Here is a 14,925-nt window from a genome sequence, read left to right as displayed (position 1 = left end):
GGGAAAGGCCTCTCCAGCGCCAGGGCGCAGACACACTTCCATCCGAAAGGAAGGAACTCCAGGGTGAACAGCAGCGGGTCCCGGCGCCCGGAGACGGCCACGCGGACCAATGAGCTGCAGCTACGTAACAGACTCCACCCTCCGCCGCGCGCCGACCCGGAGCCGCGGCGCGGGGATCTTGCGTCATTTCCACCACAGCGATGGCGGCCCCGGGGGCGGCTGCAGCTGTTGCGGCAGCGACTTCAGGGGTCGCGGGGGAGGGCGAGCCCGGGACCGGGGAGAATGCGGCGGTTGAGGGGGCCGCCCCATCCCCGGGCCGCATCTCTCCGCCGACCCCGGCGCGCGGCGAGCCGGAAGTCACCGTGGAGATCGGAGAGACTTACCTGTGCCGGCGGCCGGACAGCACCTGGCGTGAGGGCGGAGTCCAGGGCCAGGGGCGGTGTTTGCAGGGCGGGGTCGGGGCCGGGGGTGGTTCTCGGAAGGTCTGGGCGTGGTAGGGGCAGGCGTGGGGAAAGAACGCGGAGTTTCGGGCCATCCTACCAACCCCACCAGTGAGGCCATCACCAAATTCTTGTGTATAGAGAGTTCCCATCCCACTTCCTTGCCTAACCTTAGGTTTCATCCCCTTTTCTTAACTTTGCTTCCTCACGGGTCTCCTGTCTCTGCGACTTCCCCTACCACCTGTCCCCTATAGCCACCAGCGGAGAGGACCTCCCAGAACTCAAAAACGACCTTCTCCTCTCCCCCTCCGTCCCTTCCCTTTCCTTCATAATTCCGTTGAATGGCATGCATCCTTGGTCCTCTGGTTTCTAGCCACCCCTAGCAAAGGTCATTGCCAGACAAATCCACACTATACCCTTTGAAGACCTTTTGCCTCCTGTTCCCTCTGCTTGGAATGCCCTTCCCTTTCTCCTTGCGCACCTGCCCAGCTCCTACTCATCCTTTTAACACCGTATTCCCCTGTGATGCTATTCCTGGTTCCCTTCAGGCAAAGTGAGTCATTCCCTTCTGTGTGTTTCTGCCCTGTTCATACCTCAGCCACTGCGTATGTAACATTGTTGTCATTTTCTGTGGGTATCCTCCCCATCAAAGTGGGAACTTCTGGAGGGCAGGACTGCTTGTGATTCATTGCCATGTCCTCAGTATCTAGCAACAACAAAGCATAGGGCCAGACACGCAGTGGTTGCCTTCCTCATTTACTGAATGGTCTGCTAGTTGTCAGTCACTGTACTAAAAGCTTTAGAGCCATCAACTCACCCTCAGAGGTGAGCACTATTTATCTCTGTTTTACAGATTAAGAAACTGATGCCCAGGAAGTCAAAATAATTTGTTCAGTTAAAATAGCAGAGAAATGGATGGGGAGCTGGAGTTATATGTAAACCCAGTCTGTCTGACTCCAGAACCAGCCCTCATGACCTCTGAATAACAACTGAATATAGTAAACCAAGCATTAAATTTGGAGTCAGGCTTAAGATCAGTTAAGTATTAGCTCTTACCGCTTTTCAAATCTGTGAGCCTGGGTAAGCCTCAGTTTTCTCAAATGCAAAATAAGAATAACAGTCCTGACCTGGTGTACCTCACAGGCAGCGATTGAACTGAATGGCAGATGTGGACAGGTGAGGTTAGCTTCCATGTGAAACTGGAAACAGCTCTAAGTGTCCGGGCTCTGCCTTCCTGATGACACTAGCTTTTTTCCTTCCCAGATTCTGCTGAAGTGATCCAGTCTCGAGTGAATGATCAGGAGGGCCGAGAGGAATTCTATGTGCACTATGTGGGCTGTGAGTGACCTGGGGTATCTGGGCTTGGGTGGGGGGAGAAGGGTGGAAGGGCAGCACCCTCATGGCGCATCCTCACAGTTAACCGGCGACTAGACGAATGGGTAGACAAGAACCGGCTGGCACTGACCAAGACTGTGAAGGATGCCGTGCAGAAGAACTCGGAGAAGTACCTGAGCGAGCTGGCTGAGCAGCCTGAGCGCAAGATCACTCGCAACCAAAAGCGCAAGCATGATGAGATCAACCATGTGCAGAAGGTCCGGGCTCTCTCCCCTTCCCCAGGGCCCCCAGAGGCTCTGCCGCCTCTGCCAACTCCTTTGGGTCCCAGTTCCAAAACCACAACAGCTCCCGTTTCTTAAGCTCCTACAGTGTGTCAGAGACTTACCTATCTCTTCTCATGTACTCTTCCCAGATGAGAAAACTGAGGTTCAGAGAGGGCAGGGGCTTGGCTACAGTCTCACAGCTAGCCAATGGCACAGCTGGGACGAATTCAGGCCTCCTGCACAGATAGTGTCTTTTATCTTCTGTTGTTCCACATTAGACAAACCGACTTGAAGTCCAAAGGGAAGGAAAAGAATGAATGACATTGGGAAAAGAATGAATGATATTGGGCACTTGCTACTGCCCAGAACCCTGCTGGGCCCAGTGCATGAAATTCGTGCACGGGTAGGGTCCCTAGGCCTGGCTGGTGATCAGGGCCAATCGGGGCCTTCTTTCCCAAGCTGGCTGGGGCCTTCCTTTGCTCCACGCTGCCCCCTGGTCGTCAGCACACGTCATAGTGAGCGATCAGTCTCCTGGTGGAACCCCGGAGGGGATACTTTGCATATTTGCCTTTTATACACACACACACACACACACACACACACACACACACAGAATGGGGCAAAGGTAGGTTTACAGTTGTTTGTATGGAAAATAATACAATAATTAAAAGAATAAACTGTTTCATGTACTCACCACTGTAAACCTACTTTTGCCCCACCCTGTATATATTTTTTGTAAATGGGGAAATAGGCTCAGAGAGGTTAGCTAACATACCTAAGGTCACACAGCTAGTAAAAGGGTAGGCTGGAATTAGAACAATAATGATAGACATTTATTGGCTTGTGACCCAAAGTTTTAGGCTAAGTGTTTGAATACATGATCTCACTGAAGTTTCACAACCCCGTGAGGTAAGCATTATTATCCCCATTTATAAGAGAGGTACCAATAGGTTTAGGAGCCCAGCCGGGAATTAGATTTGCCACTGTCCAACTTCAGGGCACAAATCTTTAACCATGACTTTGACACATCCTAGAAATAGGCCACTTGTTTCCAAAACCTGGGTTCTTTCCATCAACCAAGCCTGCCCCTGGGAGGCTACTTTTCTCCCACTCTGAGCCTCAGTTTCTTGATTTGTAAAGTGGGGAATGAAAGAGAACTGGACTTATTGAGCTCTCAGGACACACAGACATTAGTTTTGATTAATGTGATTTCTTCTAAGTGCCTGTGTGCTTTGCAGCAATGTTTTGCTAACTGTGGGGCACAACTGTTAGTAGATTACCAAATTAGTTCATTGGGCTGTGACCAGCATTTAAATTTTTTAAATGGAAGAAAGAAATAGGATAAAAGAGAAAATATCAGAGTGCACTGCACTTTATTAAAGGTAAGTATTATTTTGAGAAGTTTTTATTTCACATACAAATACATGTATGGGTATGTGTAAACATCAACTTATTTACAGTGCTCACTGCACTTCCTACTGTGGTTTGTGATAAAAATTAAATAAAAATTGAAATGATCTAAGGCAGCACTGTCCAATTGAACTTTCTGTGATAAATGGAAAAGTTTTGTATCTGTACTGTCCAATAGAGTAACCACATGGGGCTATTGGGAACTTGAAATGTGTTTAGTGTACTAAGAATTAAACTTTATGTGATGAATTTCAATTGAAGTAGCCACATGTGGCTAGTGGCTACACTATTGGACAGCACAGGTCTGAGTTTCTCAGTTCCTCAGCCAATTTGCGCTGGCCAGTTAAGTCTCTAAGATGTACCTCTACACTGGCACTCAGCCAGGCAGATGACAATGGGCCAGGTGATAAAATCAAAGAATGGATAATCATCGCATTCACAGGCAGTAAGATTCTTCAGAACCTAGTTAATGTTTAATTCTAAATAAATTGCAGCATTTAAGAAAAGCAGTGTTTTTGTAGTTCTTTAATGATTTGCAGAAGAGGATTGTACTTTGTGAGAGCTGGGAAATGTGTTTTAAGGAGACATTTGAGGAAGAAAATGAGGAAATCTTTCTTCTCCCATCTTTGCAGGGATTAGACTCAGGAGTTGGACCAGGGGCCTATGGCCAACTGTGCTGAGTACCTTTTCTGTGATGGGCAAGTGACCTCACCTCTCTGTGCCTCAGTTTCCTCTTTTGTGCAGTGCGGATAATGAGCAATCTTGTCTCAGGCTTATTGTGAGGACTAAATGAAATAATGCCTGTGAAGTGCTTGGCACTTGGAATAATGGCAGCTAGTTCATCCCCCAGGGCAAGTGACCTCACCTTTCCCTGCCTGTTTACTTCTCTGAAATAGAAGTGAGTGCTGTAGATATGCGGCTATATAGCCCAACTGCTTTGTGGAAGGGCCTTCTGAGTAAAACATTGGCTCCTTTTCTCCCTTCTCACCTTCAGGGCAAGGCTGCTGTCTACTCTGGTATAGGTCATAGGCCTTCTTGGGTCCCCACTCCATTTTCAGGCTGTACTTGGTTCCTCCTACAGAGTCTGGCCTAGGAACAGGATGTGCTGTGAGTGTAACATGATTCTTAGTCTCTGCTTTCTAAGAACTTGGAAAATAGGGGGAGCCAAGTAGGGCAGTTAGAGGTTATTGTTGTAGATCCCTGTGTCCCTGACTGAGAAAGGACAGGGTATATTCTGCATTGGGCGAATCCAGTCCGGCCTCCTGGAGGGCATGGAAAGGATGCTGGGCTTTGAGGGACAGGAAAGAGCACAGTAAACATAACTACACATGGTAGCTCACGGAGTTCTGCTGTATCATGTGTCACCTGGCTCACCCTCTCCTGGGTTGAGTAAGCATTTTCTGGCAGCAATAGGATAAGGAAGGGCATTCGAGGTGGAAGGAACTTTATGTGCAAAGGCTGGAAAAAGAAGGGTTGAGAGCAGTGGAGATTTGAAGAGGCTGAGGCTGGAGGCTGGGGATCTCAGGAGCCCTAGTCAGTTGTCCAGACCTGAGATGGTGGCAGTGGCTATCTGGCATAGGACAGAGAGGAGAATACCAGAGAGGGACCAATCCCAGAGATTTCAAGGAGGCAAAGTTGGCAGGACTTAGCTGTTAATTGAATGCCAGACTGAGATAGGGAGGAGTCTTAAAATGGGCCCCTTATTGGTCTCAGACATTTGGACTGAGAGTGATGCTCCCAGTGTAATGGGAAATCCAGGAGGGGAACAGGTTTGCATGGAGGAAAGAATGAGTTCCCTTCTGGACACTTGGAATCTGATACGCCTGAGGGAGGGACCTCTGCGAGCAGTCCCATGGGCAGGCAGCTCCTCAGGTGTTCAGGAAAGAGGTCCAGGCACACTGGGGAGTCAGCAACAGTTCCTGCTGTGAGCAGGGAAGACAAGATCATTATTTCATCTCTCACAACTCTGGCTGAGCTGGACTGATCCCGCTGCAAAGCTGAAGCTCTTACCAGCCTCAGGACTACCCAGGGCTCCTGGTCCTAGCCCTGTTCATCTGGCCAAAGGTCTCAACTCAGGTGTCAGGGATGTCTGCGATATATGGGTGGGTGGGCAGATGGGAGAGGAGCGTGGACAAATAAGCTTCAGAACCAGGTAGAAGAACATGTTGGCTATTCATATGGTTATTATCGTTCAGGATGTGAGGTCGGGAAGACAGGAGGGAAGCACTGGGTTCTGGGATAGGGGATGGACAGTCTGAGATTCCCTTCTATTCATCTCTGTCCACTGCTCTTTCCTTGCCCAGACCTATGCAGAGATGGACCCTACAACAGCGGCCTTGGAGAAAGAACACGAGGCGGTAAGCAGGAGCAGGGGTCCTGACAGTGGGCTCTCCCTCTCCCCTGCTCTGCTTGCTCTAACCAAGCCATCCACTGCCCTTCACAGATCACCAAGGTGAAGTATGTGGACAAGATCCACATCGGGAACTACGAAATCGATGCCTGGTACTTCTCACCGTTCCCTGAAGACTATGGGAAACAGCCCAAGCTCTGGCTCTGCGAGTACTGCCTCAAGTACATGAAGTATGAGAAGAGCTACCGCTTCCACCTGGTGAGGCGCTGACACCATAGCACTGGGAGAGCCACAAGTTCAGAGCAGAGGACAGGGAGAAGCTGCCCGTGGGGGGAGAGACCCGATTCCTGCCTGGCTGTGTCTTTGATGGAGTGACTTAGGCCAACTTGCCCCTCCCCAGACCTCAGTTTCCTCTTCTGTGGAATGGGGACAGTAATCCCTGCCCTTACACCTTCCTTGGATCCCTTGCCCTTCAGCACGTGTATCAAAGCCAGCTCAGTGCCAGGTTCCTCAGTGCAAAAGCAGAAGCAAGCATAGCCCCCGAGCGATGGGACTGGAAGGTGTGACAGATGGGAGGCATTGGTACACGCGAGCTGCCGGGGGGGGGGGGGGGGTCATCTCATTATTCATGCAGCAGCATGTTTCCCAAAGAGTGGAATCTGAGGCAAATGTAGGCAGTTTAGAAAACACCACTGCCAGGGATCAGGGCCCTTCAGAGTCCTCTAGAGCCAGGCCAACCTGGATTCAAGCCATCCAGCTGTGTGTTGCTCAAGCCATTTCATAGCCCCTGTGTGCCTTGGGTTCTTCATCTGTAAAATAGGCGCTGTCTCCTCAGGTGGGTGGGAGAATTAGTTGATGTGGGTGAAGTGTTGAGCCAAGGATCTACATATAGGGAAGCAGAGAAGCAGAGATTTGCTGCAAGCCACATGGGGCAGAATGCAGGACACCTGGCAGGAAACGTCAGGGTCTCAAGCCTCCCTCTTCCCTTCCAACCCCAGGGCCAGTGTCAGTGGCGACAGCCCCCAGGAAAGGAGATCTACCGCAAGAGCAACATCTCTGTGTATGAGGTGGATGGCAAAGACCACAAGGTGAGCTGGGTGGTCACGGTGGTGGGTGAGGGGAGGTGGGAGTACTGGCATCTCTGGACCCTTCACTGTCATCAGGATAGAGGCCAGCCTTAGGGTGAGCAGCCCCGCCAGGAAGAGGCCTGAGGGATCACACGTGGCCTGGCACTTGGCCTGTGGCTGGTGCATGGTAAACATGTGGGGCCTGCCGTGCCAGCCTTGGGGACTGGTGTTCGTTCTCTCCCTACAGACTTTCCTGCTGATGGGGTAGTTGAGGTTTGAAGTGAAGATTGTCATGCCTGAGGCTGTTTGTAGAAGGCTTTCTCTTTCTGCCTGAAGAAAAGGTGTTTGGTTTTCCCCAGGAGGGAACTGCTTTGTGTAAGGTTTCCTGTCCAAGAGCTCTGTGGCTCTCCTGGCCCAGTTCCTTGTTCTTGGTGAACGGACTTGAATGGGGCAGGGTCGGGCATTGGGATCTGCTTTCCTGTTGAGAACCTGGCCTTTGCCTGGTCAGTCTGGGAAGGTTGCACCAAATGTCCCCATTTCCCGTGGAAGGACAGTTAATGAAGACACACTTCGAGTGGCTCCTGGCTTCAAATGACCCCGTCACTTCCTAGCTGACCTTAGACAAATTACTTAACGTTGTTTGTTCCTGTTTCCTCATCTATACAGCAGGAGTCATGATCATATTTACCTAATAGGGCTGTTGGAATAACTGAGATAGCAATGTCACATACTTAGTACAATACCTGGCACCAAGTAGGTGCTTAGTAATGGGCCTTCGTTATTACTGGTGACCTGTGGTGGCTCAGTCAGCCTTGTGATAATTGCTGGGGGAAGGAATATCCACAGAGCCTTGTCCCCTGCTCAGCCTTCTTGAGCAGCAACAGGGGGAGTGGCGGAAAGGGCTCTACAGGAGACATGGGTATTCCTGTTGGCTCTACCCTCTGCCAGCTTTGAGGTCTCAGACAAGCACTTGCCCTCCCAGAGCCTCAGTTTTCTTTTAAGTAAATGGGACTAGCCATGCTGGGCTTACACAGTTGTTGGGTCAAATGAGAGTGGATATAAAAGGCGTCATACACCAGAGGGACCCTTGATCTGTGCCAGGAAGCCAACCTGAAGGTCCCATTGTTCCTCTTGATGTTGGTCTCTGGCCGGGTGGGTGTCTGGGCCTGCAGCAGGTGAGGCTCAGCAAAGAGCATGGCCAAGTGGGCAGACTGCAGGCTTCAAAGTCAGGCTTGAGGTCCTCCACTCAGCAAATATTTAACAAGCACTCGGCTTCATGCTTAGCCTTGTGCTCGGTGCTGGGGACATAGCCTTGAACAACACAGGCTTGAACTGCATATGCCCACTTACCTGCGGAAATCCTGTGCTACTTACTGTTCTGGTGAGGAGGCACTGTCTCCTCAGGTGGGTGGAAGAATTACTTGATGTGGGTGAAGTGTTACTGGCCTGGCACTGGCTGTTCTGTGGAGCCTGGCATTTGCAGAGCAGGGTGGCAGCTCCTTGTCCAGGCCTCAATGGGTTCATTGTACTTGCTTCCTGAGTCTTCTGCCTCTCCTACCCCTCAGATTTACTGTCAGAACCTGTGTCTTCTGGCCAAGCTTTTCCTGGACCACAAAACATTGTACTTCGACGTGGAGCCCTTTGTCTTTTATATCTTGACTGAGGTGGACAGGCAGGGGGCCCACATTGTCGGCTACTTCTCAAAGGTACTGGGTCGGGAAGCCGAGGTTGAGGGCGGGCAGTGAGTGTGAACTGGAGCAGGGGCCGAGCTCCCCCAGAGTCCTGACCTCGCCCCTGCAGGAGAAGGAGTCTCCAGATGGGAACAATGTGGCCTGCATCCTGACCCTGCCTCCCTACCAGCGCCGCGGCTACGGAAAGTTCCTCATTGCTTTCAGTGAGTGGCTCCCGTTCTGTCCCGAAAGGGGCCCCTGTGGTGGAGGTAGAGTACCAGGGTGGGGTGGGTTTTTAGGACCTTCTGTCTCCCACTGCCAGGTTATGAGCTATCCAAGCTAGAGAGCACAGTAGGCTCCCCTGAGAAGCCACTGTCCGACCTGGGCAAGCTCAGCTACCGCAGCTACTGGTCTTGGGTCCTGCTGGAGATTCTGCGAGACTTCCGTGGCACGCTGTCCATCAAGGACCTTAGGTGAGGGCCCTGGACCCCACCCCTGTCATCTCATGAGGGAGGCTTCCTGGAGTTCTCCAAGAGGGAAGGGTTCTCCTAAGATTGGCCATGATCCTGTCTCCTTGTCCCCCTTTTGCTGTCCCAGCCAGCCCCCACAAGGGAACTCTCCCAGCATCTGCTCCAATCCCTTTCTGCAGCCAGATGACCAGCATCACCCAGAATGACATCATCAGCACCTTACAGTCCCTCAACATGGTCAAGTACTGGAAAGGCCAGCATGTCATCTGTGTCACACCCAAGCTAGTAGAGGAGCACCTCAAAAGTGCTCAGTATAAGAAACCACCCATAACAGGTAGGTGGGGGGCTCCTGGGTGTGTGTGGTCGGGGGGTAGGTTGTAAGGACAACTGGGAGCCATAGCCTCCTTTTGCTGTCACATGATCCTAAACCAGTCTGACCAGCTTCCAGGACCAAAGCCTGGGGCAGGCTACTCATGTCTGGGCTTCCCTGCCCCCTCCCCAGGATCAAGTCTGCCCTTGTTCTCACCTGGTGAAACCTGGCCTAGGCCCAGAGGTCCAACCCTGCCTTTCATGTCTCTTCTCCCCACAGTGGACTCTGTTTGCCTCAAGTGGGCACCTCCCAAGCACAAGCAAGTCAAACTTTCCAAGAAGTGAGTGGCCTGTGCCCCTGTTGCTGGACCTGTGCCTCCTTGCCCCCTCGCCTGTAAATATGTACAGCCTGTTTCATCATTTTTTAAAATAAAGTAAGTTCTGCCGGTGGCTCCGGACTTTGGAGGCGGGAGGAAGAGGCCAAGAACTGATGTTCTTCATGGCATGTCACACACACAGCCAGTTATGCTCAAAACATTTTATTGCTTCTTGCTCCTTCTACCCTCTACCCCAGATCCAAGCTCAAGCCCAGTTCCGGTGGGGGCTCAGTCCTCCGGAGTCCAGAAATCAGGGCACAGTGGGGGCTTGGCAGCCATTGGGGCAAGATTGGGGCCTTTTCTGTCCTTGGAAACATGCTGCTCAGAGGCAACTCCAGCCCAGAAGACAACAGGAGGGCAAAGTGATGGGGCTCATCAGGCAGAGCATATCGGGCACGGGAGCCAGCCCTTCAGCAGCAGTCAGCTGGGCAGCTGCCCAGTCTTCCAGAAACGTAAGAGCCAGGGCCCATTTTCTTAGCTAAGGCTCCTTGGGAGCTCCATAGGAGCCCAACCAATAGGCTTGTGGATAGCAGGTGGCCAGAGGTTCTAGCCAGTACCACAGGCAGTAAAATTCCTGGCTCTGGTCCCAAAGAACAAACCCAGGAGTGTAGGCTCAAAGGTCATGATGGTACCCTGAGCTCCCACAGGGTCCTGGGAGGAAGGAGTGACTAAAGCCTCAGGCCAAACTGTCAAGGAGGGGCCAGGTCCATTCCTGGGAATAGGCGTCTGTTCTTGTATACAATAGGGCAGTTCTAGAAACAGGGTCAACTCCCAGGGTGAGTAGTTCAGTGCTCCCATCATGGCTAGAGGAGGCCCAGGGTCAGGGCTAGTGATAGCAAAAGGGTAAGCCCCAACAGACCCTGGCCTGGAGCAGAGTTGAAGGCCACATGGTTGCTGCAGAGGTTGATGTCGGGCTGGGACTCCTGGAGGTGGGACACCACCTGAGGCTGGAGCTCCGCTACATGGTGGTGAATCCAGGAGGCATAGCTGGAGGTCAGAGTGTACACACCAGGCCTGTTGGGGGCCCCACAGGCATCACCCCAGCTCACAATGCCTGCCAGGTACCAGAGGCCCCCAACAGGGCAGGAGAGTGGACCCCCAGAGTCACCCTGAGGAGAAAAGCCATACAACAGCTGTCAGGACCAGGCCCCAGGCCTCCAGTCACCCATGCCAGCCCTCATTTCCCAAGATTCATTTGTCCCACTGGACCCCTTGCATTTACCTGGCAGGCATCCTTGCCCCCCTCTACATAGCCAGCACAAACCATGTCCTGCTGGATAGAGTGGGGCTCATTAGGCTTGGCATTGATGTTGTACAAGCAGTTACATGTCTCACGACTGATCAGTGGCACCTCAAGTTGCTGGAGTATCCTGGGGGCCTGGAGGCTCACTGTGGGAGCAAAAGATGCTTAGCCAGGGCCTCCTACCCTGAGTCAGGCTCCCTCCATGCCTCTAGGCATCAGTGCCCACCTCACCTGAGGGGGCCACATGGCCCCATCCAGTGACAGTGCATTGGAGGCCATTGGGGAAGGAGGCATTGGCTGCTGGGAGGCAGATGGGCCGGATGTAGCGGGAGAAGGTGATGGGGTTGCTGAGACGGACGAGTGCGATGTCCCCCTGGGAGCCCTCATGGCGGTAACTGGGGTGGGAAAGGACCTGTGCCACGGTGCGAACCTCGGCCGCAGGGGTGTAGGAGTCCAGCTGGTGGGCCCCTAGCTTTACTTCGTAGTCTTCCTTGCGGTGCTCCCTGCATGCAGGGAGGACAAAGGCTGGGACCCAGGAGACCTGGCTCCTTGATCCCTGTGGCATCCAACCCCAGATTGTGATCCCAGCAAGACTTTTTATATCCCAAACTGTGCCCTAGTTTTATCCTGTGACTTGTGACCTCTGACCTTCATTCCTGACTTATCTTTCAGACTTCATTGATAACCCTAGACCCAATCCAAGAACCCCAACCTCTTATCTAAATTGATCCCTGAACTTTGACCTCCAGCCTACTTTTGGCATCCCCACCTTGCCCCCAACCCAGTTGGTACCTTGGAAAGCAGTGGGCAGCCGACAGTACCCACTGCTCAGACACGAGAGAACCGCCACACACGTGAATGCCATCATAGAGGATGCTGACCTGCCAGGGCCACTGGCCAGGGGTTGCACTGTTACCACCTGTGATGCGTGCTTGGGAGGCCACACCGCAAAAGGCTGCCCAGGGAGGGAGGGAGGAAGGGGAGGGGGTCAGGCCCTTCTGGGGCCTCCATACCTTGTCTTTAGCCCGATACTCCCAATAAAGCCCAGAAGATCTGGTTTGGAGCCTGGGAAGTGAGTTCACAAAAGCTGGCCACCCCTTTGACCCCATCCCACTACTTACCAGGCACGGTCAGTTTTGCCACCTTGACCCTCCTCATTCAGGTCTCTTACAGCCTCCCTCCCTCCCTCCCTTCCTCCTATCCAATCCACCCCTTATAAGTCTGAAGACCTTTATAAATGAGAGAACTGGCTAGGTGACACCCTCTTAAATCTTTCCCTGGTTTCACACTGCCCTTAAGATACATCCCAGACCTCCCATGACAGTGCCATCCATCTGGATACTTCCTGTAATAGACATGGGGTCGAGCACTTATTCACCTCTGGATCTTGGTTCATCAAGGTCACTACCTAGAATTCCTTTCCTCAGCCCTACTTTGTTCAGCAAATTTCCATTTGCCTATGGCAGCCCCTCCTTGGCCTGCCCTGACCTGCTGCCTGAGTCAGGCAATGCACCAGAGCTCCCAGGGATGTGCTTCCCCGATACTGCCCAGTCACCACTGCTCGTGTGCTTCACCACACAACCCGGCACTCCCCACGGGCAGGGACCCGAGCAGAGCCCCAAGTCCCCATGCGCTGCGTGGGGCTGGGCGCAAAGATGGAGCTGTGGGTGCGGGTACTGAACAAAGGAACAGAACAGTTGGGCTCCCACAGTGTGAAGGCCGTCCCACCCCCACTGAGGCTAGCAGTTTGGAACAAGACCCAACTGCCCTTCACAAAGTCACCTTCCCAGGAGCAGAGAAAACTGCCCAGCCAGGCTCCTCCTCTCAGAATAATGACAATCGCTACTATTTAGGGACTTTAGGGGCTTTCACTGCCTTTATCTTCAGGACTCCTCATACAGCCCCAGGAGATAAACGTAATCAACTTCATTTGAGAGGTGAGCAGTAAGCCAAGCGCACAGCAGTGAGTGGTGAAGCCAGGACTCAGAGTCTGGTGACCTGCCTTTGACGGAAGGAGACCTTTGGTTTGTTTCCCTCAAAACAATCCACGTTAGGAATTTAAACTCCAGCTCTTACTGGCTGTGCCACGTACTGGCTGTGTGCCTTTGGGCAAACCACTTCTCTGCACTTCGGCTTCTTTATCTGTAGAACTCGGGCTACAATCCCCTTCTCACAGAGCTATTGTGGGACTTAAGACATTACGGTGGGTGAGACAGCCTGGCAGAGAGAGGTCAGGCACTCATTAAACACGCCATGGGAATCTGAGTCTGTGTCCCCTCTTCTTCCTCTTTCCCCCGCCCCTCAAAAGCCTCACCTTCGCCCCGGCCCCCTCGGCTCCTGGAAGGCAAGAGAACGAGGGAGGGGTAAGCCGGAAAGACCCGGGTTCCCAGACTTCTTAGCACCTGCCACTTCTCAGGAGAGCTGCCCACCCCCCAGGAAGTCCAAGCCGGAGGGGGAGAGAGAAGCCAAGAGCTAGGGTGCGGGGGTTCTTGAGCCCAGGAAAACCCCTTCCCATGCCCTCTGCCCGTACAACTCACCCAGCCCGGACCGGAATAATCCAAGCAAAAGCAGAATGGCAGCGGCCTCCAGCCGCCTAGGCCCCAGGCCTGCCCTCTGGGCCATGACCCAGGGTGAGGGCCCCTGGGGAGACACCAGACACCCAAGGGAAGGGACCTAGGACTGGTTTCGAAGGCAAGATTCCGGTGTCCAGAGGGAAGGGATGCTGGAACCCGCGCGGGGAAGAGCGGAGCAGGTTTCCCAGGCTAGCTTCCAGGGCAGGGAGCAGGCACAAAGGGGACGACGGCAATCCAGCCCTCAGAGCGGACACGTCTCCGGCACTGCCCGGCTACGCAGAAAGCCTCAGGTGGCAGCTCCTGGGAGAAAAGCACTTACCTGCCCGCCCCTCCCTTGGCCCCGCCCTCCCAGCTCAGCTCTGCCAGCTTCTGCGCCGCTGACGTCCCTAATCCTCGCAGACCCCCAGGTGAGTGTGTGCCTGCGCAGAAACTAGCGCGCTTGGGGGCGGCTGACCCCCGGAGAGCAGCCCCAGGCAGGGATGGAATGGAATGTCCAATGGCCCAGCTCCCTGGAGGGCCACCCAGTGCCGTCGGCCCAGGTCTTTCAGATCTCCCAAACCAGTTATGCCTCCCAGGGCTTGGCTCAGCCTTGTTATCCTGGGGCCAGAGGTGCTCCTACCCCCTTCCCTTCCCTTCTTAGGCCCCCGTATCTGAGCCTAAGAGCCTGGGTTTGCCCAGGCTGGGGCCGGTTCAGTCCCTTCTGTAGAGCCCGCAGCCTCATCTGTGTGTGGTGAGCGTGTCTGGCAGTGCCAATCATCTCACAAATATTTACCGAGTGCCTACTCTGTTCCAGGCACAGGAGACAAAACACACCATCCCTGCCTTCCCTGAAATCACTCTGAAGTAGGGGTGACAGAGGACACAAATAATCACAAGCAATTATAGAATAATTTCAAACCAGCAACTGTGATAAAGAAGGGAGAATGGGGGACCGGGAGCTGTTTCCAGGAGCTTGATATAGGCTGGCATCAAGGACTCCTCAAGGAAGTGCCTTCAGAACTGAGACCTAAAGAGGTTATGGAAAAGTGTTCACAAGGCAGCCCTAGCCGGTTTGGCTTAGTGGCTAGAGCGTCACCCTGCAGACTGAAGGGTCCCAGGTTTGATTCCAGTCAAGGGCACATGCCTGGGTTGTGGGCTCAATCCCCAGTGTGGGGCGTGCAGGAGGCAGCCGATCGATGATTCTCTCTCATCATTGATATTTCTCTCTCTCTCTCCCTCTCCCTTCCTCTCTGAAATCAATAAAAATATATTTTAAAAAATGTTTGTGGGGAATGGCATATGGGTGACTGAGTATGGGGAGCAAGTGGGGATGTATGTCCCTATGGAGATTCAAGGGAATATTCTATTTGGGACCTGGCAGCTAAAGATAAGCCTGGCCTTTAAGGACCTCTGCCCATCTCCTCAGACTCCCAAGGGGA

At 53.1% G+C, this 14,925-nt stretch overlaps 2 protein-coding genes across 4 annotated transcripts; one reads left to right on the top strand and one right to left on the bottom strand.

Moving 5' to 3' along the window:
• On the top strand, window positions 1–9,764 carry KAT8 (lysine acetyltransferase 8). Of its 3 annotated transcripts, none has more exons than XM_080680691.1 (11): window positions 1–411; window positions 1,704–1,778; window positions 1,857–2,032; window positions 5,752–5,805; window positions 5,892–6,056; window positions 6,797–6,886; window positions 8,431–8,571; window positions 8,666–8,759; window positions 8,858–9,008; window positions 9,185–9,339; window positions 9,595–9,764. In XM_080680691.1, the coding sequence occupies exons 1-11, from the start codon at window positions 201–203 to the stop codon at window positions 9,657–9,659; spliced, it is 1,377 nt and encodes a 458-aa protein (XP_080536817.1). In that variant the 5' UTR covers window positions 1–200; the 3' UTR covers window positions 9,660–9,764. The 3 variants fall into 3 exon arrangements, 2 of the variants coding, with proteins under 2 accessions (XP_080536817.1, XP_080536816.1); XM_080680690.1 differs by having other exon boundaries at window positions 57–411; window positions 9,137–9,339; XR_013961232.1 differs by having other exon boundaries at window positions 146–411; window positions 9,133–9,339.
• Window positions 9,765–9,839: 75 nt separating this feature from the next.
• PRSS8 (serine protease 8) lies at window positions 9,840–14,236 on the bottom strand. The gene is made up of 5 exons (XM_080680700.1): window positions 13,472–14,236; window positions 11,727–11,889; window positions 11,166–11,437; window positions 10,914–11,080; window positions 9,840–10,800 (listed from the first exon to the last, which is right to left on the bottom strand). Exons 1-5 carry the CDS (start codon window positions 13,554–13,556, stop codon window positions 10,495–10,497), a joined length of 993 nt encoding a protein of 330 aa, XP_080536826.1. The 5' UTR covers window positions 13,557–14,236; the 3' UTR covers window positions 9,840–10,494.
• Window positions 14,237–14,925: the final 689 nt, after the last annotated feature.

The sequence above is a fragment of the Plecotus auritus genome (genome assembly GCF_963455305.1).
Source record: "Plecotus auritus genome assembly, chromosome: 7".
NCBI classification, from domain to species: domain Eukaryota; kingdom Metazoa; phylum Chordata; class Mammalia; order Chiroptera; family Vespertilionidae; genus Plecotus; species Plecotus auritus.
Note: the sequence above shows the minus strand (reverse complement) of the source record. Positions and strands in the feature narration are given on the sequence as shown.

What these genes read in the sequence shown, in the direction of transcription:
- KAT8 (XM_080680690.1), top strand. Translation starts at nt 201, where the DNA reads ATGGCGGCCCCGGGGGCGGCTGCAGCTGTTGCGGCAGCGACTTCAGGG. An exon ending in CTATGTGCACTATGTGGGCT is followed by an intron (nt 1,779 to 1,856) that starts GTGAGTGACCTG and finishes GCATCCTCACAG; the next exon opens with TTAACCGGCGACTAGACGAA. An exon ending in AGATCAACCATGTGCAGAAG is followed by an intron (nt 2,033 to 5,751) that starts GTCCGGGCTCTC and finishes TTCCTTGCCCAG; the next exon opens with ACCTATGCAGAGATGGACCC.
- PRSS8 (XM_080680700.1), bottom strand. Translation starts at nt 13,556, where the DNA reads ATGGCCCAGAGGGCAGGCCTGGGGCCTAGGCGGCTGGAGGCCGCTGCC. An exon ending in ATTATTCCGGTCCGGGCTGG is followed by an intron (nt 11,890 to 13,471) that starts GTGAGTTGTACG and finishes CTCCCTGGGCAG; the next exon opens with CCTTTTGCGGTGTGGCCTCC. An exon ending in GGGGCAAGGATGCCTGCCAG is followed by an intron (nt 10,801 to 10,913) that starts GTAAATGCAAGG and finishes TTTTCTCCTCAG; the next exon opens with GGTGACTCTGGGGGTCCACT.